Source organism: Pimephales promelas, chromosome 25 (genome assembly GCF_988280905.1).
Source record: "Pimephales promelas chromosome 25, fPimPro1.hap1.1, whole genome shotgun sequence".
Classification (NCBI taxonomy): Eukaryota; Metazoa; Chordata; class Actinopteri; order Cypriniformes; family Leuciscidae; genus Pimephales; species Pimephales promelas.
In genome coordinates this window covers 4,275,387-4,302,321 of record NC_142793.1, presented here as the reverse complement: position 1 = coordinate 4,302,321, position 26,935 = coordinate 4,275,387, and the positions used below count along the sequence as shown (strand labels likewise).

General features: G+C 42.4%; 1 protein-coding gene across 2 annotated transcripts in view; it reads left to right on the top strand.

Moving 5' to 3' along the window:
• The window catches only part of rbl2 (retinoblastoma-like 2 (p130)), a 47,666-nt gene that overhangs the window by 2,410 nt on the left and 18,321 nt on the right, over positions 1 to 26,935 (top strand). The window contains exons 3-15 of one of the 2 annotated variants that reach the window (XM_039656705.2): positions 4,698 to 4,898; positions 5,891 to 5,955; positions 12,292 to 12,420; positions 15,044 to 15,204; positions 18,364 to 18,428; positions 18,516 to 18,675; positions 20,528 to 20,691; positions 21,056 to 21,168; positions 21,274 to 21,377; positions 22,995 to 23,132; positions 23,211 to 23,375; positions 26,357 to 26,447; positions 26,566 to 26,796. In XM_039656705.2, coding sequence (XP_039512639.2) covers positions 4,698 to 4,898; positions 5,891 to 5,955; positions 12,292 to 12,420; positions 15,044 to 15,204; positions 18,364 to 18,428; positions 18,516 to 18,675; positions 20,528 to 20,691; positions 21,056 to 21,168; positions 21,274 to 21,377; positions 22,995 to 23,132; positions 23,211 to 23,375; positions 26,357 to 26,447; positions 26,566 to 26,796 — 1,787 coding nt within the window. Of the gene's footprint in view, positions 1 to 4,697; positions 4,899 to 5,890; positions 5,956 to 11,034; positions 11,114 to 12,291; positions 12,421 to 15,043; positions 15,205 to 18,363; positions 18,429 to 18,515; positions 18,676 to 20,527; positions 20,692 to 21,055; positions 21,169 to 21,273; positions 21,378 to 22,994; positions 23,133 to 23,210; positions 23,376 to 26,356; positions 26,448 to 26,565; positions 26,797 to 26,935 lie in introns of those variants that run through there. The other variant, XM_039656706.2, reaches the window with a different exon arrangement.

Genomic DNA, 26,935 nt, shown 5'->3' with positions numbered 1-26,935 from the left:
ATGTGCAGTTAGTAACATACTTGACAGAACTTTTGCAGACATGTGAGAAATTAATATGAAATGAAAATTAAATTTAAAATCAATTTAAAAAAAATCAAAGCAAAGCGCAAAGAATATCCAAAAAATTGTAACAAAGGTTGAATTTAAAAATTTTTAAAATATAATTTTGTCTAAAATATAATGAGTCTGAACTGAAGACTTGCTCACAATCTGGTATTTAGGGGCATCAAGACAATTTCAAGAAAACTGACAAATATTTGTGTGAAATGTACCCTAAATTTAATCAGCTGCAACAAGAACTTATTAAAATAAAGGGTTTTCACAATGTCTCATTATATTTGGATTGAGTATTATTGTAATGAATGTGTCACGGGGTATGGTGCAGGAGAACAGGAGTGCAGACGGAAGGAATAGGAGGAGTCCAGGTTCACACGGAAGGTAACATTTATTTCAGGATACAGGCAAGGATTCAGGTAACACAGGGTAACATTCGACATCGACCGACAATCATAGAGTAACACAAAGGGAACTAAATACACAGACTAATCAAACATAATGGGGTGAGAACAGGTGAAACAGATGATGATGACGAGGAACAGGTGGCTGATGAGGGAGTGAACACGGGATAGGGTGACGAGAGGATCCTGGGAAGTGTAGTGCTGAAGACAAGACAGACTGGTGCCGACGGAGGACTGTGACAGAACTCCCCCCTCCCGGGAGGCGTGACCTCACGCCGCGGAACAGAGGAAGGAGGGGGGACGAACTGGGGCCTGAGAGGGGCGTGGCCAGGGCGGAGCAGGCTGAGGGCGTGGCCAGGGCGGAGCAGGCTGAGGGCGTGGCCAGGGCGGAGCAGGCTGAGGGCGTGGCCAGGGCGGAACAGGCTGAGGGCGAGACCAGGGCGGAGCAGGCTGAGGGCGTGGCCAGGGCGGAGCAGGCTGAGGGCGTGGCCAGGGCGGAGCAGGCTGAGGGCGTGGCCAGGGCGGAGCAGGCTGAGGGCGTGGCCAGGGCGGAGCAGGCTGAGGGCGTGGCCAGGGCGGAACAGGCTGAGGGCGTGGCCAGGGCGGAGCAGGCTGATGGCGTGGCCAGGGCGAAGCAGGCTGAGGGCGAGACCAGGGCGAAGCAGGCTGAGGGCGTGGCCAGGGCGGAGCAGGCTGAGGGTGAGACCAGGGCGAAGCAGACTGAGGACGTGGCCAGGGCGGAGCAGGCTGAGGGCGTGGCCAGGGCGGAGCAGGCTGAGCGGCCTCTGGCGCTGGCTGGACGGTCTCTGGGGCTGGACTGGTCGGGCCCAGCGAAGAAGAGAGCTCGGGCTCGGAGGAACTGGACGGAACCAGCAGTGAAGAGCGTTCAGTCTCTGGAGGACTGGACGGAACCAGCAGTGAAGAGCGTTCAGTCTCTGGAGGGCTGGACGGAACCAGCAGTGATGAGCATACAGTCTCTGGATGGCTGGACGGAACCAGCAGTGAAGAGCATACAGTCTCTGGAGGGCTGGACGGAACCAGCAGTGAAGAGCATTCAGTCTCTGGATGGCTGGACGGAACCAGTAGTGAAGAGCATACAGTCTCTGGAGGGCTGGACGGACCCAGCAGTGAAGAGCATTCAGTCTCTGGAGGGCTGGACGGAACCAGCAGTGATGAGCATACAGTCTCTGGAGAGCTGGACGGAACCAGCAGTGAAGAGCATTCAGTCTCTGGAGGGCTGGACGGAACCAGCAGTGAAGAGCATTCATTCTCTGGAGGGCTGGACGGAACCAGCAGTGAAGAGCATACAGTCTTTAGAGGGCTGGACGGAACCAGCGGTGGAGAGCATACTGTCTCTGGAGGGCTGGACGGAACCAGCAGTGAAGAGCATTCATTCTCTGGTGAGTGGGACGGAACCAGCAGTGAAGAACATTCATTCTCTGGTGAGTGGGACGGAACCAGCAGTGAAGAGCATTCATTCTCTGGTGAGTGGGACGGAACCAGCAGTGAAGAGCATTCATTCTCTGGAGGGCTGGACGGAACCAGCAGTGAAGAGCATTCAGTCTCTGGTGAGTGGGACGGAACCAGCAGTGAAGAGCATTCATTCTCTGGTGAGTGGGACGGAGCCAGCAGTGAAGAGCATTCATTCTCTGGAGGGCTGGACGGAACCAGCAGTGAAGAGCATACAGTCTTTAGAGGGCTGGACGGAACCAGCAGTGAAGAGCATTCATTCTCTGGTGATCTGGACGGAACCAGCAGTGAAGAGCATTTTGTCTCTGGAGGACTGGACGGAACCAGCAGTGAAGAGCATACTGTCTCTGGAGGACTGGACGGAACCAGCAGTGAAGAGCATTCATTCTCTGGTGAGCTGGACGGAACCAGCAGTGAAGAGCATTCAGTCTCTGGTGAGCTGGACGGAACCAGCAGTGAAGAGCATTCATTCTCTGATGATCTGGACGGAACCAGCAGTGAAGAGCATTCATTCTCTGATGATCTGGACGGAACCAGCAGTGAAGAGCATTCATTCTCTGGTGAGCTGGACGGAACCAGCAGTGAAGAGCATTCAGTCTCTGGTGAGCTGGACGGAACCAGCAGTGAAGAGCATTCAGTCTCTGGTGGGCTGGACGGAACCAGCAGTGAAGAACATTCATTCTCTGATGATCTGGACGGATCCAGCAGTGAAGAGCATTCATTCTCTGGTGAGCTGAACGGAACCAGCGGTGAAGAGCATTCAATCTCTGGAGAGCTGGACGGAACCAGCGGTGAAGAGCATTCAATCTCTGGAGAGCTGGACGGAACCAGCGGTGAAGAGGATTCAATCTCTGGAGAGCTGGACGGAACCAGCGGGGAAGAGCATTCAGTCTCTGGAGAGCTGGACGGAACCAGCGGTGAAGAACATTCAATCTCTGGAGAACTGGACGGGACCAGCGGCGAAGAGCATTCAGACTCTGGAGAGCTGGACGGAACCAGCGGCGAAGAGCATTCCATCTCTGGAGAGCTGGACGGAACCAGCGGGGAAGAGCATTCAGTCTCTGGAGAGCTGGACGGAACCAGCGGTGAAGAGCATTCAATCTCTGGAGAGCTGGACGGAACCAGCGGTGAAGAGCATTCAATCTCTGGAGAGCTGGACGGAACCAGCGGTGAAGAGCATTCAATCTCTGGAGAGCTGGACGGAACCAGCGGGGAAGAGTATTCAGTCTCTGGAGAGCTGGACGGAACCAGCGGTGAAGAGCATTCAATCTCTGGAGAGCTGGACGGAACCAGCGGTGAAGAGCATTCAATCTCTGGAGAGCTGGACGGAACCAGCGGTGAAGAGCATTCAATCTCTGGAGAGCTGGACGGAACCAGCGGTGAAGAGGATTCAATCTCTGGAGAGCTGGACGGAACCAGCGGGGAAGAGCATTCAGTCTCTGGAGAGCTGGACGGAACCAGCGGTGAAGAGCATTCAATCTCTGGAGAGCTGGACGGAACCAGCGGTGAAGAGCATTCAATCTCTGGAGAGCTGGACGGAACCAGCGGGGAAGAGCATTCAGTCTCTGGAGAGCTGGACGGAACCAGCGGTGAAGAGCATTCAATCTCTGGAGAGCTGGACGGAACCAGCGGTGAAGAGCATTCAATCTCTGGAGAGCTGGACGGAACCAGCGGTGAAGAGCATTCAATCTCTGGAGAGCTGGACGGAACCAGCGGTGAAGAGGATTCAATCTCTGGAGAGCTGGACGGAACCAGCGGGGAAGAGCATTCAGTCTCTGGAGAGCTGGACGGAACCAGCGGTGAAGAGCATTCAATCTCTGGAGAGCTGGACGGAACCAGCGGTGAAGAGCATTCAATCTCTGGAGAGCTGGACGGAACCAGCGGTGAAGAGCATTCAATCTCTGGAGAGCTGGACGGAACCAGCGGGGAAGAGTATTCAGTCTCTGGAGAGCTGGACGGAACCAGCGGTGAAGAGCATTCAATCTCTGGAGAGCTGGACGGAACCAGCGGTGAAGAGCATTCAATCTCTGGAGAGCTGGACGGAACCAGCGGTGAAGAGCATTCAATCTCTGGAGAGCTGGACGGAACCAGCGGTGAAGAGCATTCAATCTCTGGAGAGCTGGACGGAACCAGCGGGGAAGACTCGGGCTCGGCAGGGCTGACTGTGAGCGCAGGCTCGGCAGGGCTGACGGTGCGCGCAGGCTCGGCAGGGCTGACGGTGCGCGCAGGCTCGGCAGGGCTGACGGTGAGCGCAGGCTCGGCAGGGCTGACGGTGAGCGCAGGCTTTCTGGGGACAAGTATCCAACGGGGCCGGCGGATCGGGGGTAGAATCCCCTGGAAGCTCCCGGCGTCCATGTTGCTTTAGGTGGTCGGTCGATCTGTCACGGGGTATGGTGCAGGAGAACAGGAGTGCAGACGGAAGGAATAGGAGGAGTCCAGGTTCACACGGAAGGTAACATTTATTTCAGGATACAGGCAAGGATTCAGGTAACACAGGGTAACATTCGACATCGACCGACAATCATAGAGTAACACAAAGGGAACTAAATACACAGACTAATCAAACATAATGGGGTGAGAACAGGTGAAACAGATGATGATGACGAGGAACAGGTGGCTGATGAGGGAGTGAACACGGGATAGGGTGACGAGAGGATCCTGGGAAGTGTAGTGCTGAAGACAAGACAGACTGGTGCCGACGGAGGACTGTGACAGAATGTTGTAATGTAATTTATTCTAAAGTTGAAGTAATGTCCTCATACCTTTCAGCCTCATCGAGTTTTTCAATAAAATGAAGAAATGGCAGGACATGGCCAACCTGCCCATCGAGTTCCAGCAGAGCACAGAGAAACTGGAGAGGAACTTCACCGTCACGTCTGTCATCTTCAAGAAATATGTGCCCTTATTCAAAGACATCTTCAAGGCGCCCACAGATGAATTACCCAGAGTGCACAGAGGCAGGAAACAGAGGTACTTGAACCGGAACTCTCCACTGCATTTTATAGTGAACCACGTGATAAATAACCTCAGGTTAAAGGAGTAGTTCACTTTTAAAAAAAACTTTTGCTGATAATTTACTCTCATCCAAGATGTCCATGTCTTTCTTTCTTCAGTCGAAAAGAAATTAAGGTTTTTGATGAAAACATTCCAGGATTTTTCTCCATATAATGGACTTCAATGGGAACCAAACGGTTCAAGGTCCAAAAGACAGTTTCAGTGCAAACTGCAAACTGTTCAAAGGGCTTTAAATGATTCCAGACGATGAATAAGGGTCTTATCAAGTGAAACGGTCTCTCATTTAAAAAATAAATAACAAAGTTTAAGTTTTATTCGCTCAAATGGTCGCTTTGCTCTGTTCTGTGATGCACGTTCGTGACTCTCCTGTTCGAACTCGTTCATCAAAATGAATGAATCTTTTTTCGTGTCATTTGGTTGATTCAACGAAAGAAATGAACGAGTTGACTCGGGAAAAGATTCGTTCATTTTGATGAACGAGTTCGAACAGGAGAGTCACGAACACGCATCACAGAACAGAGCAAGGCGATCTTTTGAGCTTATAAAACTTAAACTTTGTTATTTATTTTTTTTAAATGAGCGATCGTTTCGCTTGATAAGACCCTTATTCATCGTCTTGAATCGTTTAAAGCCCTTTGAACAGTTTGCAGTTTGCACTGAAACTGTCTTTTGGACCTTGAACCGTTTGGTTCCCATTGAAGTCCATTATATGGAGAAAATCCTGGAATGTTTTCATCAAAAATCTTAATTTCTTTTCGACTGAAGAAAGAAAGACATGGACATCTTGGATGACGTGGGGGTGAGTAAAATATCAGCAAAAGTTTTTTTTTTAAAGTGAACTACTCCTTTAAGTCCCTACTGTAGTTCACAGATAGTGTGCGAACCATCAGTTATTTCTGCATGTGGATCAGATTTGTTGTGCTGACTGACACTTTCTGTGTCCTCAGACGGCATCCCTGCACCGTCACTGAGGTGTTCAATTTCTGCTGGATCCTGTTCATACATGCGAAAGGTAAAGAATTACCAAACACAATGTTCATTTAAAGGGCCATATTCTATATGTTTCCCCAATGTCGATTTTGAACATTAACTCTCTTTTGCTCACCAACGCTGCATTTATTTGGTCCAAAATAAAGTAATACAGTAATATTGTGAAATAGCCTATTAGTACAATTTAAAAGAGCTGTTTTCTATGTGAATATATTTTAAACTGAAATGTATTCCTGCGATCAAAGCTGAATTTTCAGCATCATTTCTCCAGTCTTCAGTGTCACATGATCCTTCAGAAATCATTCTAATATGATGATTTGATAATAAAGAAATATTTCTAATAGAAAGTTCAAAAGAACATAAGGGTGACATTGGAGAAACTAGACAGTTTCTGAAGAACGCATGAGTGTCTTATTTATGCTGCGGTTTGATTGCTAGGGTGCTGTAAATAGTTGCTAGGGTTTGACCAGACAATTAGCAGTGTGAAACTAATAGACTGGATGTCTTCCCAAATTAAAAGAGCCAATCCTGTGTCTCTATGATGTTGTGGCGCTGAGAAATGTCTTATTCATGCTGCGGTATGGTTGCTAGGGTGCTGTAAATAGTTGCTAGGGTCTGACCAGACAGTTACTAGTGTGAAACTAATAGACTGGATGTCTTCCCAAATTAAAAGAGCCAATCCTGTGTCTCTATGATGTTGTGGCGCTGAGATATGTCTTATTCATGCTGCGGTATGGTTGCTAGGGTGCTGTAAATAGTTGCTAGGGTCTGACTAGACAGTTACTAGTGTGAAACTAATAGACTGGATGTCTTCCCAAATTAAAAGAGCCAATCCTGTGTCTCTATGATGTTTTGGCGCTGAGATATGTCTTATTCATGCTGCAGTATGGTTGCTAGGGTGCTGTAAATAGTTGCTAGGGTCTGACCAGACAGTTACTAGTGTGAAACTAATAGACTGGATGTCTTCCCAAATTAAAAGAGCCAATCCTGTGTCTCTATGATGTTTTGGCGCTGATATATGTCTTATTCATGCTGCGGTATGGTTGCTAGGGTGCTGTAAATAGTTACTAGGGTCTGACCAGACAGTTACTAGTGTGAAACTAATAGACTGGATGTCTTCCCAAATTAAAAGAGCCAATCCTGTGTCTCTATGATGTTTTGGCGCTGAGATATGTCTTATTCATGCTGCGGTATGGTTGCTAGGGTGCTGTAAATAGTTGCTAGGGTCTGACCAGACAGTTACTAGTGTGAAACTAATAGACTGGATGTCTTCCCAAATTAAAAGAGCCAATCCTGTGTCTCTATGATTCTGTGGCGCTGAGATATGTCTTATTCATGTTGTGGTATGGTTGCTAGGGTGCTGTAAATAGTTGCTAGGGTGTGACCAAACAGTTACTAGTGTGTCAACCCGAAAATAGTCATATAACCATTGCAATAACTCAAAAGCTATTCAGGTAAAGAGTAACTAAACACTAAACCAACTTGTTTTAGTTAATGATCTGTAAGAATGGATCTTTATTAATACCAGTCATTCATTCGAGTAACTTTTTTGACATTTTTTTATAAAGTGTTTTATTTCTACAATATATGGTGTAAAAACGTCTTAGTGCTTCAGGTTGAACGGTGGCTACTGCAGTTGAATTTTCCTATTGGATGTTCCTCACTTCGTGACGTACGCAGGTTTCAGCTCATCACCCTTGGCAGTATAAAAACCATCTTGTGTCGTCAAAACCACTGTAGGGAGTCAGGAATTAGAATTGTGAGTATTGAAAACAATCAGGATAGAGTGTTTTAGCATCTATTTCATCCCCTCTATCTCCGATGGGGTCTGTCCACTTTTTCAGCATTTTCAAATATTGCCAGTGGGTGGAGTCAGGCTCTGACCAGGGGTTTAGTTACCGTTTAAAGGAGAACTCCGGCGAACAATGAACCTTTGGTCTAATAAAACATCGGTACCTAGTCAATCGTTCTCTGATATTTGTTTTCTTGATAATCGAATGTAAAGAGTTTTATCCCTAAAAACTGTTTAGCGTATAATGCTAGTAATGGGGGCATTGACTAAGTAAAAAGAAATCGCTAGTTTATACCACTAACAAGGCTCAAAATAGCCCCACACTAACGCAGTAACATAATGAGGGTCCCTACATGCAAAACGAAGCATTGAGAACTTTGTAAGTGTACAGACCGTTTAATAAGAAGATACTTTATGAAGACAGTTCACTTCTTGTATACAGACAGGAGCCATCTTAAAAAATTCTCGATAAGTCGATCCCCGAACGCGGTTCATACAGTTCAGAAGTTCGCTGAACTTCATACAGCTCAGATCACTCAGCACGACGTTCGGGGATCGACTTATCGAGACTATTTTTTAAGATGGCTCCTGTCTGTATACAAGAAGTGAACTGTCTTCATAAAGTTTCTTCTTATTAAACGGTCTGTACACTTACAAAGTTCTCAATGCTTCGTTTTGCATCTATGGACCCTCATTATGTTACTGTGTTAGTGTGGGGCTATTTTGAGCCTTGTTAGTGGTATAAACTAGCGATTTCTTTTACTTAGTCAATGCCCCCATTACTAGCATTATACGCTAAACAGTTTTTAGAGATAAAACTCTTTACATTCGATTATCAAGAAAACAAATATCAGATAACGATTAGTCTCGCGTAGCCAGACCTTCAGACTGACGGCTGAAGGTCTGGAATTCATAGCAGCTTTCTTTGGTCAAGGCCCGCCCATAAGGCCGTTAGACCGACATGTCAAACAACCAATTACAGTTCGTTTCGTTCAGCGTCATGTTTCGGGGCGTGGAAATGTCCCCACAACAACAGACCGGTGTGCAACAAGTCAGTCACCGGAGGCGCTCACAACGCTCCGTGTTATTAAATTCACCCACGAACTCGCTCATGTCCATCTTATGTCCGCTTTGTCACACGAATGTAAGTTACGTCCCCGCCCCAGTGCGCTCACGCCTACTAAATAAACGCCTCACCTCCGGCGCCGCGCACTCACTACATTCCCCTTTAGCCTTTAGCACATCTAGTGGATGCATAACGCAAACCCAGTCAAACGTTTGACTCTGCAGTATCTTATGTGCCTTATAATCCAGTGTGCGCGACCTATATATGAATACTGAATCGGCCAGCTGCGATGTCAGCGTCTGTTTCATGTTTGTCCACAAACGCAGCTGATATACCCTTCGCAATTAAGTACTTCACTTGATCTTCCATAATAGATTGGAGGTGACATACAACTACGTTTAGCTGATCTTGAGAAATGCTCATTGTCACTCACATAGGCCACTCATATAAACACAACAGTTTTTCTTCCGCAATCACACATCTGCGCTTTGTTTCCCGGCGGACCGAAAATAAACGCGACACTGACGCCCCCCGGAAATCCGATAAAATTCAACCAATCAGATGACGACTTCGACATTCCTGAAGTGTTTCCAGTTAAGTGTACCATATGCATCAGACGTTTAGCCAACGTTCCGTGGGCGTGACGTCTGAGGCTGAGACTAGATAACGATTGACTAGGTACCGATGTTTTATTAGACCAAAGGTTCATTGTTCGCCGGAGTTCTCCTTTAAGGTAAAAAAAACAACAACATAGTGCTGCTTTAATATAATTAAAACGGATTATAAACTATTTACTATTTATAAACTAACTGAGTTATATAACAAGTATAATATAATAAGTTATATAACTTAAATATAATAAGTTATATAACAAATTTTTGTATCGTTTTTTTTTTTACAAATTTTTCTTTTCTTTTTTTTTTTGCTGTAATTTGGGCACTTTATCATGAGGGGGTTTGGGATTGACTCTCTTCTGGAGCCTGTCTCTAGTGAGCTATGTCGCTCGGAGCTATGACCCAACATTTGTCCCAATGTGAAAGTTAAGGGATTTCCCCCGATGATGCGATCGCTTATAAAAGTCGCAGCACACGTCTCCTCAATAATCTGCGTGATTTGACACCTCAGTTACGGGTCTACGGCAAACGGTGAGGGACGAGTTACTCGCCAAGGTTTTGTCCAGAAGACAAAAAAAGAGAACAGTAGTGATGCTTTCTCTCGCCACAAGCAAAAGAGAGACGCTGCGGCTGTACAGTCTGACAGATGGTGTACGGGACGGGTCACGCTCCTGTAGTGTAGTGTCCCTCACAGGCTCTGCGGAGCGTGGCTAACAGAAGGACTGGCAGTCATTGGCTGAGAGCGCAGGAGCTTGATCATGTGACCTGGGCTCATTATCCGGGCCTGTGCAGGCATGTTGGATCATGTTGGCATGTTTGATCGAGGCCATTGCGGACAGAGCATTTCCTCACACACACACACACACACAAATGAACACATGCACATGCAGAGCCTTTTAATGCTTTGAGTGAATGTGGCTTTACTGATTTATTTGTGTTGTTTGTGTTGAGCTGAGTGTGCGTGTGTGTGTGTGTGTGTGTGTTAGAGAGACAGAAAGAGAGAGTGTATGGGTTATTTATTAATTAAATTATTTTGATTTATGCAACAGTGTTCAATGTTTTGCAAACAAATTAAACATGGATTTTTTTATGTTACAATAGAAAATAAATCAGTAAAGAGAATTTGGAAAATCATGAAAATTACATCGAACATGTTCTTGACAGGTTTCATAAGATTCACACGAGTGGATTTTTCATATTTCTACTTCTATTCCAATATTAATGTTTCATTTGATTTTTGATTTTCAATCTTACAAATGCTTTTATTCTGATATATTTTGCAAACTGCACAAAACCGCTCCGTTGCAAAGCTGCACGAGATGTCCGAATCAAATGTTCGGATGGTTTATTTGAGTCAATAATCTTTTTTTCCCCACATAATCGTTCAAGCCAGTCATGAATATAACATTTTTAATAATCCTTCTGGATTGTTTGATTATTAAAGCCGCGCTCCAACACTGTATGCATGAAGCTCAAGCCGACAGAGCGTTTCTTTTACATGGTGTTCAGAAATGTTGGCAGTGGTGTTTAAACAGCAGGAGAGCGCGTTATATAGTCATGTGCTCATAGCAACAGCCGGCGTGGCAAGTTCGGGCTCGCCTGTGTTTGGGGCCGCCGGGGCCGACCTGGGCCCTCGGGACCCTGTCCTGCAGGAAGCGTTAACACACACTCACACACAGTATTTCAAGGATGAAATGAGAAATTACACGTAAGTACCAAATTCAGATCTTAACTTGACCATCCACTGCAGATCATTGGTATTTTATATTGAAATATGATTTAGTAAGTAAGATGAATACGTGTGTGATATCAAATGTCGAGACTGGCAGGTGTTATTGTGTGGATAGTTCATTTTTGAGTGCTAACGAAACACCGCAGTTATCCTCTTGGAAAATAATCCTCAAAAATAATACGGTTATTTTGCATTTTTAATCATATTTTGTATAAAAAAATATATATTTTAACAGTTTAGTGAAGAACGAGATTGTATGATAGCGTGATTGTTATGGGAAAGGAAGGTTTGGGACTGATACAGTATTGTGTGCAGTGAGACTTGCTTGAATACTGTATATTTTGGCAAAAGCTGTTGATAGCACAATTCTTTCTTTGCTGTAACTCTCAAAAAAACCACCGTGGTCTATCTGCACATGTTGGGTTTTTCTTTTCTTTTCCTGTTGTTGCATTAGAGCAGTGCCAACTGTCTGCTTGATATATAGACGCTCATACTGGGATCAGTAGTGTTTCCTGCCAAACACAATCGTGCTTAGTTCTTTTCTTTAAAAAGTTTGACAGATCATGTAGTTGCAATTAAGGAAACAAGTTCTTACCAAACTACACTTTTAAAAGGAAAGACTCGCAACGTTTTTTAGTCGTAAGCCGTTAGAATCACCATCTATTCTTATTTATATACTTCTATGTCCTTTATAAAACGGTTGATTCTGATTGGTTAATAGTTCTTTATTCGTGATTAAACACGGCTATGACCGCTTCACCAATCGGTTCTGTGTATCGCTGCGCAACACTGCAGTTCCTGTGTTGTGTTTATTTGAGCTTTCATGCATATCACACACTGGAGCGTTGATGCTGGTCATGGTCAGGGACTATTTTTTTCTAGCGGAAGGAAGGCTTTTAGTGATTTTACTTCATTAAAGTTGCACTAACACATATATTTTTTACTTTAATATTTTTATTGTGTGGTAACCGTTTTATAAAAGCAATAAGGTACTCGAGGCGAATAAGTGACGGCTGAAGGGGTTACTCCGCTTCGCGTCGAGCCTAACAACGCCCTTCAGCCGTCACTTATTCACCATACAGCACAGCCTCTCGTACCTTACTGCTTACATATAACATGTATTATTTGTGTTTTCTGTCTCCTCTTTCCTGCAGGAAACTTCCCAATGATCAGTGATGATCTGGTGAACTCGTATCATCTGCTCCTGTGTGCTCTGGATCTGGTTTACTGCAACGCTCTGCTGTGCTCCGGCCGTAAAGATCTGCTCAACCCAGCCTTTAAAGGTCCCACACACACAAACATACACACACACACACACACACACACACACACACACACTAACCCCTAAACCTACCCATCATACAAAACATTCTGCATTTTTACATTTAAAAAAAACCCTTTATTTTTATACCAGATTTACAAATTAGGACATCTCTTATGGTGCGTTCACACCGGACGCAAATAGCGCGTCAGGCGCGAATGATTTAAATGTTAAGTCAATGCAAAGACGCGTTAAGGCGGGCATACACTGTGCGATTTTCGTCCGATTTTGAGCCGAATTCTGACTCGTGCGACTCATTTTCGTGTCGGACCGATTTTCAGCTTTGTCGTGCGTCGTTTGTCGTGCAGTGTTCGTGCAGTGTACAGGGAGAAACGAGAGGCGATTAACCTCTCACGATCGACAATCGGATGGTCGGATGAATTTCTGGCATGTCAGAAATTTTGGTCGCTTCTCGTGACTATATCGCACAGTTGAAGCAAAGCTACGAACCGATTGCCCTAAACTCAGTGTTTTTTCCCTCACTGCACCTGCGCGAAAACAGAAGTTTAACCATTTCATCTGCAGCAAAAATAAAATTAAAATAAAAACGAGCTACAAATTACTGTTGCTTACCTCCAGTTCGTGTTGCAAAATGGATAATATTACCCACCGTCTTCAAGCCACCTGATATGTAACACCTCTTTTATTATTTTGTCAAACAATGTTTTTGAAATAAACCTGTTTTTAATTTTCATTGATGATTAATAATGGCAATGTTCGGACATATTATAGACTGTTAATAGTTATTTTATATATAATTCATTGTAATCGACCTAAATGTTTTAGACAATTTTTAATGAGGAGTAAGATTAATATTTTATTATCCTCACAGCACGTTGGTTATGTGCTGTGAAAATATTGCGTGGCAAATTAATTATAATAGTGGATCAATTTAATAATAAAATTAGCCTACAGGCCTCCCCTAATAATGATAATATAATAATAATTAAATGCATAAATTGAAAATACTAAATCATCTTGATACTGATAGCAGATGCTTGTTTTGACAATATCTCTGGATACATACACGTAAATAGGCGCAATCCAGGGGGTTATCGCAGATATTACACGTATAGTGTGAGCAGTGAAGTCGCAGCTCGACGATCGGACCGTACAGTGTGAGCACATAAATCCTGAACTTTGGCTTTGCATCGCATGCGATTTACTCGTTCAGTGTGAGTAGGTACCTTGCTGCACAGACATCGCACAGTGTATGCCCGCCTTTACGCGCTTAAAAAATTCCTGTTTGCGCGAATGGCGTGAATTGAGCGTCTGGCGCGTTAAGCGCGTTACGCGCGAATGATTTAGTTACTGCCATTTGTGCATTCACGCGTTTGATGCGAATTCGCGTCTGCCGTCCGAGTTGAAAAATCTGAACATATGCTGCGTTCAAGTCCTCCTGGGAAATTCGTACGTACGAGGTGGGAAGTCGTGTTTACGACGTTTGGTGCGTTCAAGTCAGTTTCGTCGGAGCAAAATGCCGGTGTACCTTCTTTTAATGAATTGCACGAAAATACAGCCAGGTTAGTTAACTCTGCTAATAAAAAAAATGAAGAACAAAGAATGCGCATCAGGTGTGTTTTCTTTTTATGTTTTTTATTGGCTTATGAAGCCAATGTAAACTCTATCATTAGGTATAATTTTTATATTATAATGATATCGTATTTTGTGCAGAGAGCTTGCTTTATAAATGAAAAAGCCTTACAATGTCAATGAGTAAACATTGAAATTCAATTAAAATTTACCGTCAACAGACGTTGAATGAACGTTTCTCACTGACACGCCCTCAACTCGTACAGATCGGGGCTTAAAGAAAATCCCGAGCTCCCCACTGCTATTTACGACATTGTGGTGGCGTTCAAGTGCGTTCAACTCGTAATTACGATCTATACGAGATGACTTGAACGCAGCATTTGGCGTGAATTCGCGCCGCGTTAACCAATCAGGAGCCTAGCTGCTTGCTCACGTGGTGAAGTGTCTGGATGCTTCAATAAATTATTTTGTTAATATGACTAAATGCATAGTGGGATTATGCACAACAAAGCAAATATTTTATCACTTAAAACATTATTTCTATATACGAGACATGTTCATTTTGTATTGAATGTTATTCATTCCATATCTAGATTATATGAAATATTATTATGATGTAAAGACAACCAACATATATATGTGCATAAGTTTGTGTCTGGATGTGAGAGAGAAAAAAAATTCACAGGACAGGTTAATAACTTTTGAAGGCTGGCTCTATTTATCATCAAAACAAAAATAAATGACAGCTAGATTAGATGGATGAGGGCGAGGGTGATCCTCGCTCTGATGCGGGACAACAGGTCATCAAACTGGAAGTGTCCGGCGGACACAAATATACAGCTTCAGTTCTCTCTGATGGAAAAGAGTGAAGGGGCGTCGTCCATCTTTTTTACAGTCTATGACACACACACATAGGCTTTCACATAACTATAGTATTCATTCTTCTTTAAAACCAGAATGAACCATGTATTGTGGGATCAGTTGTCCAGAAGGTAGGATGTATCGCTGAAGGTCAAACAAACATTGGTGTGTGTGTGTGTGTGTACACACAGGGTTGCCTGAGGACTTCAACAGTAAAGAGTATAAGCCAGGCCCAGGCTCACTGTGTTTCATAGAGCAGCTGTGTGAACTTCATGATGGTCTGGTGCTGGAGGCCAAAGGAGCAAAGGAGCATTTCTGGAAACCCTTCATCAAGAAACTCTTTGAGCGCAAGGTACTGGAATACACTTGGCATGCCCGACACACTCACAGCCATTCTTCCTCTTTCTTCATTCAGGGGTAAAGAGGAGGAAATACCTTTGCTGCGATATACTGAACACACCGCTCTCGCTGCAGAGAGAATTTACATGAATACAGTTTAAATATGCGCTGCGCTCTTTCCTCTTAATAACAAAATAAACACACAACAAAAATGAAAGCGTGAGAAAATAGCAGTCTAGAAAGCATCAGATATATTTGCACAAGCTCTGCAATTCAGCACTCCAGTCAATTAAAGTCACGTCACATGTACAAAAGATTGCTTTCAACTGGTGCTGTCAAACGATTAAAATATTTAATCGTGATTAATTGCATTTATGTCATAGTTTACTCGCGATTAACACACATTTTTATCTATTCTAAATGTCACTTGATTTCTTTTAGTCGTGTCCTGTTGCAAAAGCATGTGAACAAAACGACAAAGTTAAGACCGTTAAACGTGCGTTAAAAAAATTGATGCCGTTAAAATGGGTTTGCGTTAATGCCGTTAATAACGCGTTTAACTGACAGCCCTACTTTAAACCAAACAGCTTAAAGACAGTGTTGTAGTACTCGAGACTCGGACTCGTCTCGGACTCGGTCTCGAGACCATATTTTAAAGGTCTTGGTCTTGTCGTGGACTCGTGTCCATTTGGACTCGGAATTGACTCGTACTCTAACATTTTTTTTTTTAGGACTCGGAATTATTCCCGAGTCCACTCGAGTTCAATTCAAAATATTTTTCATGATTATTAATGTATGTTAATAAAATATTTCTTTAAATTGATTGACACGCCCAGTGATTGGTGATTTTCTAGTGCGCAACTGCGCATGACAAATTGTAATAAAATTACTTTTAACACCACCTACTATGTGGCCTTTTTACCCTAAACTGATCATATTTTTAAAACTCTAAGTAATTTAAAACTCTATTTCTCTAAGTAAATAAAAGTAAATTAGGTAATCAACCCTCACTGGTCTCGGTCTCGACTCGGACTCGACCGTCTCTGGTCTCGGACTCGACTCGGACTCGACTCTCTATGGACTCGGTCTTGACTCGGACTCGACTCTCTCTGGTCTCGGTGTCGACTCGGACTCGAGTGAGGTGGTCTCGACTACAACACTGCTTAAAGATTCTTGCACACTGAAGGCGAATTTATACTTCTGCGTCGAGGGTACACCGTAGGCTACGCACGTAGGCGACGTAAAGGGTCGGGTTCAGGCGCATTCATGTCTTGGTTGCTCTGCAGTACTGCTCCGAAACGCTAGTTGGCGGCAGAGGGTTTTAATGTTCCAATGTGTTTAGATTCCTCGCGGCTAGGTTACTACAAGCAATGGCGAATGAAAGAGAGCGGATCATGTTGGAGTTGGATCTTATTGAGGTGGAAAAACAGTTTATTTTAGTGAAATTACTAAAACTGAAAGGCAGAAACGAGAGAAGACGTCGGAGGAGATGGTGCGTGCGGAAATGCGTAGGAGGAAATGCGATGCTGCCAAGCCAACCAATCACAGATCTTGCGGTCCGCGTCGTCGCGACGTGTAGTTACAATTTTGAGGAGGTGCGCGTCAGGCTACGGCGAAGGGTACACGGTATGGTCTGTGCTTATGCTACGCCGTACCTACTGCCCGCACCCTACGCAGAAGTATAAATTGGCCTCAAGTCCGAAATTTTCGTATGCGTTTTTTCGTATTCGTGATTTGGTGACTCTGAATTGTCAAAACAGCATTCAAACTGCTCGCTACAGATGCGAAAAGTGCAGAAAATTTAACCCAGTCCAATTTTTTTATAATGGGCGAAGGTTTCGGAGGTCTCAGTCTTCTTTACAGTATTAAACATGAAAAAAACAGCTTTCAATTAGAATTACACTTCAATTTCTACTATAAGCAGCTCTCCAGTGTTTCCACTCGTGGACGTCTTGCCGGAGCCGGAGAAGATTTCCAACTTTAAAGAGCTCCCTTGCCTATTACGAGCTCGCCGCGAACCATTCGGAGTAACGTGTTTACCAGACGAAAATACATTTTTCGTAAAGTTTGTTCCTTCAGAAACGAACTCCAAATGAACTTCATTTTGCCGTGATTTAGATAGTTTGATATAACGTCACATCAGTTTGCTCTTCAATTTCTGGTCAAGTCTATCGGGCCCTTATGATGTATGTCGGGACGTCTTCTTCGAGTTTGAAGGCAACATGATATCAAAATGGACTCTTCCAACATGTCACGTTAACCCTCAGGGGTTCTTCGGGTCAATAATGACCTGAAGCGTTTAAATAAAAAAAATTTAAAAATCGCAGCTTCTTCGGAATCGTCCGAAACTTAGTGACTTTAATGGTACTTGGTATATGAACACAAAAAAAAAAAAAAAATGGGGACAGGATTTGAAAAGTCTAAGTGGTCGTGAAAAAAAATAGTCACACTCAGGACCTTCAGGTCAAAAATGACCCACATAGGAAATGAATGGGAAATTGGCAAAAATGTGAAAAGACTGAGTTTTTTTGTGCGTACAATCTACAAATCAGCAACGATCTTGAAAAAAGCTCACAACAGTGAAGGGGTGAATCTATAAAACATCAAGAGTGCAAAACAGACACATCCACACACACACAAACACACCAAAAAATTCAGATTATACATGTGTTTTGCATTTTTAAAAAGCTCAGTTTGTCCACTAAATGGCATCCATCTAATTTCAAAAATTGCTTTATGAGGCCTAGGCTTGACTCCAAAATGAAATACAGCTTAAAAAAAAAAAAAAATAATAATTTAATATTTGTTTCTATTATATTCAATGGGGGAAAATTTGGTCATAATTATTGCATTAATACTAATTATAAATTTTTGTCTTTTTGAAATTTTCTCAAAACACCAAAAAAGAAAAGAAAAAATATTATAAAAAAAAACAAGTAAAAAAATATATATATATGATTTTCTTTTTTAAATATGAATCCCGCCCGAAGTTCCCGAGTGTGACTGTTAAACGAAGAACCCCAGAGGGTTAAACATGTTACAAATGATATTTCATAATGTCTTTAAACTGGTTTTAAGGAGTTTTATAATTTGCTTTATTATTTCTTTTATTAATATTGTTTAGCTGAGTATTTGCAACATTTGCCATTTCCCATCTTGTTCCCCGTCTCAGGTTTTGAAAGGAAAAGAAGACACGCTGACAGGATTTTTGGAGCCGGTGAATTTTGGTGACAGTCTGTAAGCGTCTCCTCAGTGAATCACTTAATCCGCATGAAGCTTCGTAAACATTTCTACACTCTTCTTGTTCTATGTCTGTTTCTTCAGTGCTTCTCTGAACCGTGTGTATGAGGAACATGTGTTATCGTCCGGTTCTCTGGATGAGAGAGTATTTCTGGGAGAAGCGGCCAGAGAAGACGTCGGTACCCCAGGACCTTGTTTCTGTGAAGGGATAGAGAACCAGGAGCAACCCAGCAACTATATGACCGTACGTGTGTTATACAAACACAGTTAAAGGAGTAGTTCACCTCAAAATGAAAATTTCCTAAAATTTTACTCACCCTAATGCCATCCAAGATGTTCATGTCTTTCTTTCTTCAGTGGAAAAGAAATTAAGTTTTTTTGCGAAAAAACATTTCAGGATTTTTCTCCACACAATGTCTCAACGGTAACCAAATAAAAGTCCAAATCAATGCAGTTTCAAAGGACTTTGAAGAGCTTCACACGGCTTTGCACGATCCCAGCTGAGGAACAGGGTCTTATCTAGCGAAACCATCGGCCATTTTCTAAAGAAAATACAAATGTACTGTATATACTTTTTAACCACAATTGACCTATGGCTAAGCCACGCCCCCTCCACTCACTCGGACAAACAGTCAACATTCGGGAAAAGGCGCTATGGCCGCTGTCACACTAGGAGAAATTTCACAGGAGGCAATTGGTGACTTTTGGAGACAGAAAGATTATATATCATCTCGAAGTCGGCTAAAGGGCCTTAACTACCCAGACAGCAAACTGACATTGAATCAACGTGGAAACAACGTCTCTCATGACATTGAAACAACGTTGATTTTGCTCATGGAATTAACGTTGAACCAACGTCAGACGCGGCATTCTTCAAAGCTAAATGAAATCGAAAATTGGTTTGCTTTCATAACGTTGAAACAACGCGTTGATTTCAAGTTGATTTTCCGTTAGTTTTAAAAGAATGACGCGTCTGACGTTGGTTCAACGTTAATTCCATGAGCAAAACAATGTCAGATCAACGTTGTTTCGATGTCATATTTCCACGTTGATTCAATGTCAGTTTGCTATCTGGGTGTGCACTGGAGGGTTATATTAATAATTTTATTGTTGAGAAGGTCGATGAAAAGCTTCAGCTGTACAGGTCACAGTGTAACCGTGATAAACCGCATATCGTTTGGTACTACAGTATTTACATGAATCATTCAGCACAACATTGTTAACATTTGTTAACTCGGTTATTTACAGATACGTTAATGAAGCTAATTGACATGACGTACAACGCAGCTAGAAGCTAACGTTAACGTTTTCTAATGTTAGGCTAACGTTAGCCCTAACGTTACGTTAGATTTTAAAGATAACGTTCAAATACGCTGTTGACTTAACTTACAGCAGATGTAGAAGCAGAGAATGTCCGAGTGTATTGGGTTAGCTGCGCACTGTGATTGGCTCATCGCGTTTGGGGGTGTGGCTTAGCCATAGGTCAATTGTTCGTCATCACGTGGGAAAGGTCACGCTGGACGTAGGCGGAAGCACCACCCCATTGTTTACAAGCGTGGAAAAGGAGGATCGTTGATTTTTTATTGATGTTGAATGACATATTTATGTCTTTATTGTTTAAAATGGTCCTTTCGTGTGTGTATCCTGGATGTTTAAAACAATGGGGCGGCACTTACGCCTACGTCCAGCGTGACCTTTCCAACGTGATGACGCCTGGCACGTCGCCGACCAGCACAAGACGAAACAATTGTGGTTAAAAAGTATATACATTTTTTGTATTTTTAGAAAATGGCAGATGGTTTGGCTAGATACGACGATGTTCCTCAGCTGGGATCGTGCAGAGCCGTGTGAAGCTCTTCGAAGTCCTTTGAAACTGCATTGATTTGTGTGGAGAGAAATCCTTAAATGTTTTCCTCAAAAACCTAAATTTCCTCTGAAGAAAGAAGGACATGAACATCATGGATGGCATTGGGGTGAGTACATTATCAGGAAATTTTTATTTTGAGGTGAACTACTCCTTTAAATACACATAACATTCATTCTGAACGATGAACACTGGTTTTATATTGACCAATAAACGTGTGTTTGTTTCACAGGCGTCTGCTCTGAAAGTGTGTACTCCTTTGACAGGGAGGAGGTACGTGCCGGAGAGCAGCGTGGGTACCCCCGTTTCCATGGCGATGCAAAGTGTGGGCCGTCTGCACACGCTGCTGACAGGATTCAAATACAGACCCAGCCCGAGACTCAGAGACGTGTTCAGGTGATCCCCAACGGGTCCTGCGTTAGTCACCGAATGCAATGTTCTTGAATTGATTCCAATAAACCTCATGACTTCCAATCCATTGTTTCCAGTGAATGCTGACTAAAATAACCAGTGTTAGTCAGTCAACTATGATTTCAATTTTCCAGTAAACTATGATGCTAGTCAAATGTGATTCTAGATATCCAGGGAAACTGATTCTTGTGTTTTGACTTATTCCATTGAATTGTGATCTTAGTACAATGTGAAACCACTGATTCGAGTCAAATGTGCCACTATTCCAGTGATATATGACACAAGTGAGTCCAGTGTTTGCTGTGCATGTTTGCTGGAATAACTGGTATTTTCTGTTTAAAAACCTCAGATCTTGTGTAAGAGACCCCAGTGAGTCCATCGCAGCAAGGCTGAAGGATATGTCAGAGATCTTCCTTCATAATTATGAGGGAACAGGAGAGGAGAGCAAGAATCTGGCCAGAGGTGTGCATCTCATGCTTTCTTACGTCATATATTCCTAAAAAATGCTTTAATTTGTAGCCTTTTCCCACAATTCAAACACTGATATCAAAACTTCTTGTTTTACAGATGTTGCAGTGAAGTATTTTTGCTTGGCTGAGGCACTTTATTACAAATCCCTGGAAGTGATCATCAACCAGGAGAAGAAAAGGCTTGGAGACGTGGACCTGTCTGTAGGTTCCCTAAATAAGCCATGAACACCTTACTGCAAAACTATTGAACATTAACTGCATTAAAGGAGTAGTTCACTTTTAAAAAACTTTTACTGATAATTTACTCACCCCCATATCATCCAAAATCTCCATGTCTTTCTTTCTTCAGTCGAAAAGAAATTAAGGTTTTTGATGAAAACATTCCAGGATTTTCTCCATATAATGGACTTCAATGGGAACCAAACGGTTCAAGGTCCAAAAGACAGTTTCAGTGCAAACTGTTCAAAGGATTTTAAACGATTCCAGACGATGAATAAGGGTCTTATCAAGCGAAACGATCGCTCATTAAAAAAAAACAAAGTTTAAGTTTCTTAAGCTCAAATGGTCGCCTTGCTCTGTTCTGTGATGCGCGTTCGTGACTCTCCTGTTCGAACTCGTTTATCAAAATGAACAAATCTTTTTCCTAGTCAATTTGTTCATTTCGTTCGTTGATTCAACCAAATGACACAAAAAAATATTTGTTCATTTTGATGAACGACTTCGAACAGGAGAGTCACGAACGCGCATCACAGAACAGAACAATGTGTTTTTTTGTTTGTTTTTTTTAAATGAGCGATCGTTTTGGTTGATAAAACCCTTATTCATCGTCTGAAATCGTTTAAAGCCCTTTGAACAGTTTAAAGCTGCACTGAAACTGTCATTTGGACCTTGAACCGTTTGGTTCCCATTGAAGTCCATTATATGGAGGAAATCCTGGAATGTTTTCATCAAAAACCTTAATTTCTTTTCCACTGCAGAAGGAATGACATGGATATCTTGTATGTAAATTATCAGCAATTTAAAGGGTTAGTTCACCCAAAAATGAAAATTAAGTCATTAATTACTCACCCCCATGCTGTACCAACCCCGTAAGACATTCATTCGTCTTCGGAACACAAATGAAGATATTTTTGATTAAATTTGAGAGCTGTATAACTACCACATTGGCTCCTAAGGGACTGCCTCTTGACGGCCCAGAAAGTCAATGATGAAAATGTTTAAATATCCCAAGTGACTACCGTGGCTCAACTATATGTTTATCAAGCGACGCGAATACTTTTTGTGCGAAAAAACTAACAAAAATAACGAGTTTATTCGACTATTCATTTTCTTCCTTGTAGGCCAGAAACGAGATTTCCTTAGATTTCCACGACGCATGCGCGAGAACTGAACTGAAGTAGTGTAAGGAGATCGCAATTCTCGCGCATGCGTCGTGGAAATCTAAGGAAATCTCGTTTCTGGCCTACAAGGAAGAAAAGGAATAGTCGAATAAACTCGTTATCTTTGTTTGTTTTTTCGCACAAAAAGTATTCGCGTCGCTTGATAAACATATAGTTGAGCCACGGTAGTCACTTGGGATATTTAAACATTTTCTTCATTGACTTTCTGGGCCGTCAAGAGGCAGTCCCTTAGGAGCCAATGTGGTAGTTACACAGCTCTCAAATTTAATCAAAAATATCTTCATTTGTGTTCCGAAGACGAACGAAGGTCTTACGGGGTTGGTACAGCATGGGGGTGAGTAATTAATGACTTACTTTTCATTTTTGGGTGAACTAACCCTTTAATGACATATTCTGAATGGTATATCATGCGTCTCAGGGCATTCTAGAGCAGGACGTTTTCCACCGGTCACTGATCGCCTGCTGTCTGGAGATCGTCATCTTCTCGTACAGACCACCAGGAGAGTTTCCCAGAGTCCTTCAGATATTCGACCTCCCTGCTTATTACTTTTACAAGGTAAATCAATAAAGAGTAACCGTTAAAATGGAATGCATTCTTTCATAAGAGTCTAAAGCCGTTCTGTGTCCCGCTCAGGTGATTGAGGTGTTGGTGCGGGCGGAGGAGGGGCTTTTCCGGGAGGTGGTCAAACACCTGAACCATGTTGAGGAGCAGGTGCTGGAGTCGCTGGCCTGGAGAGGAAACTCCCCGCTGTGGGAGAGCATCCGAGAGGCCAAGAACTGTGTCCCCGCCTGCCAGGAGGTCAGAACAACAGAACTTATCCTTATGATTATAGAAACATGATTAGTACTTTCACTGAAGAAAAAACTTTCAAAAGAGGATTTACTTCAAAAAATATATTTAAAGGGGGGAGGGGGGGATTGATTGCGATTTCCCTTTTTTCATTTTAAATAGTGTGTAATGTTGCTGTTGGTGCATTAATAGTCTCTGAAAAGTTGCAGAGATATCGTCTTTTAAAAATCAGGAAATTTAAAGGGCACCTATTATGGCATTTAAAATGTTCCTAGTATTGTTCTGGGAGTTCCCAACAACAGTTTAACATGCATGCAAGGATAAAAAAAAAACACTTTATTTGTCTTATAATATGCATTTATTTTTACCTGATTTGCTTACCGACTCCCAAATGATTCGGACAACGACTCATTTTTCCAAACCACTCCTTTGCGTGACGCTAATCGGTGGTGATTGTTCAGATGACAGACCCAGTCAGTTATTGTTTGTTAGCATAACGCATAAACATATTGATAAAGCACTGCAGTACTACAAGACGATCTTTTCTTTATGACAACTCCAATAACAGCGACAAACATTTCACATATTTAAAAAAAATGACATTGGAGTAGGGCTGGGCGATAAAACGATAACGATAATTATCGCGATATAATTTTCCTCGATAAAACGATATCAAGAGGTCGATAAATGTTCGATAATATTTATGCGTCAAAAAAGCGGAACGAAACTCATTTAAACCGCGCGTGCCACACGGAGCATTTATCCGCTCGGCTCAAAGTCCAAACGGCAGTGCATTGAGCGGAGCGCGAGCTCACGCAGACGCGCCTCTGATCGTTTTGCTCACGAGATCCAGTGAGAAGCACTTGAGTTCAGCGAAGAACACAAATGTCAAGTTTAAACCAGTTTAAAGGCAGATTAAACACCGCTGACAAAAAGGAGAAACACTGCGTGCAACGATACAGTCAGAATCTGAATTGATACTGAATCCATTTAGCTTCCCATGGATTTACTGTAAGGTTAGCCTGGTAATATTAACTGCACCATGAAATGTGGGATATTATACATATTGAATTGTATAATATTATTAATGTTGACAATGTATAATGACTAATGGAATATAAGTACAGTATTTAATAATGTATTTAGCTGTCAGGCTATTGTTTTTCATTCAAAAAATACAGAAAACAAAGTTATGTCATGATAGTGAGGAGCTAAGTTATAGGCTATACCTGGTTTTATCTGTGGTTATCATGATCTAAATGCATGATACTGAATGACCAATGGTTAATTTGAATGCAACTCAAACAGTCAGAATATTACTTTTTACCAAATAAAAATGTGGTTGTTACATAAGAAAAAAAAAGGAAAAAAAAAAAAAACAGATGTTACTGTTTTTGTTAGTGAACATAATTTTAAAGAGTAGTTTAAAAACACAATATACACATTTTGGTTTATACAACTTTGTTGCAAAAATCTGCCTTTAAACTTGAAAAAAATAAATATTTGACATATATCGTGATAATTATCGATATTGACTGATATAAAAAAAATTATCGTGATAATTTTTTTTGACCATATCGCCCAGCCCTACATTGGAGACCTAGAAGCTGCACTGAGCGTAACTTACACACACACATACGCACACACATACTTATTGCACCTTCCCTCCTCGCGCCCCGACACTACAAAACCGTTCAAAACCCATAAAAGCAACAATTATTAATAATACTTACAGGTTGTGATTCGGAGGAGGAAGCTGATCCATATACACTGGGCACTGAGCCCTTCTTCAGGAACAACCGGCTTGCGAATCCACATTTAAATTCATTTATGTTTTTGAATGATTCCTCATTAAAATAATGAGAACACAATCGGGCTGTACTGTTGTGGTGTCGTTGCAAATATGAACTCTAACCACCGATTCTTCACATGCTCGTCCCTGGTAAATGAAAACAAAGTGGCTGAACTATCATTGCATTGTAGAACACAGCGTCTTCTCGACATGATGCGATTCAGCTGAAGTATTTGTGTTCTAGACTTCAAGTTTACACTCCCATCTGTGCGCGCGAAACAGCTGACTCGTTTTAAAAACAATTCATTTCATAGACTCAGAGTCGACTCTCACTTTTGAAAGACAATAACTTTATATACGGTGCACTTTCAGATATAAATCTTTGCAGGATGTTTTCATTCCCTTAGAGCTATATTCCACACCATATGAACAGTCATTTTCAAAAATCCATGATAGGGGCTCTTTAATGCCTACAAAAACGACTCGATTGGGACTACAGCTGGGTTTTTAGACGTTTTAAGGCGCTCCGGATTATAAGGCGCACTGTCGTTTTTTGAGAAAACTGAAGGCTTTTAAGTGCGCCTTATAGTGCGGAAAATACGGTATCAGTCTCAAGCAATCCCCCTCTTCACATTCGACACGGTGCAATGCGAAAGGCGAAAGCTTGAATTACCGGGTATGTCCCCCTTTGGCTAATGTACTTTCAAGATGGAGGGGCAACATGGCAACCGACATTAGAACCCCTTACCCGTATGTATTTTCAATGGCATATTATACACTCACGAGAATACTTCATTACTTGAACGAAGTAAATATACATTAATGAGCGCATATATTTTTGAAAGAAGTGTTTTTAGCTAAGAATAAACTAAAAAAGTTACACAGTGTAGCTTTAAGTGTGTTAAGGAACAGTCATGGAAGTGGACTCACTTTAAAGTACACTTAAGTGGCATTTAATTTCATTAATATTATATTATCTTCATCATTCAGTTTTTTTTAAATATACTTTTAATATTCACTACACTACAAGTGCACATTTAGTACCATTAAGTGCACATATTTCCGAATATTAGAATAAAGTGTGCTAATGATATCTTAAGACCTTTTTTTTTTCAGAAAAGGAAAACAAGTTGATGTTAGGGTTACAATGCAGACGATATTATGATGGCTGATATGAATAATCATATGTATGTGACAGGTAATGCCTCCTCAACACCTGGAGGACGGTTCAGGAAGCCCCACACACACTCCCAACAAGACTGAGTTCAGCAGTAAGACTGCAGGAAAAGGTGACTTACTTTGAATGACACAAGAACCATGACTGAACACATGACGATTTCTATAAGCATTCTTTGAAACAAACCAAAACGGTCATATTTTCATATGGCGTTTCTTTTCCTCCTCCAGGCGTTTCTCCGTCCCCTGCGTCTCTCCATGACCGCTATAGCTCGCCCCCTACTGGCACAGCCTGTCGGCGCCTCTTTGTCGATGGAGACAAAGCCTCTGAGCCAGCCCAATCTGTGAAAATTGCCCAGCCGTCTCTGGTCAGCACCATCTCCGCCGGACAGACGGTGGTCACCATGGCAACAGCGACTGTCACCGCAAACAACGGCCAGACCGTCACCATACCTGTTCAAGGTGTCAAATGAATCTTAACTACCTTGATCAGTCTGTCAGTCAGTAGGTGATGCGACAGATAAAGCCCGCTCTGAGCGAGCCTTGAGTGAGAGAAATGATCTCACCAACACTGGTCTCAAACCACAAACACAGACTAATA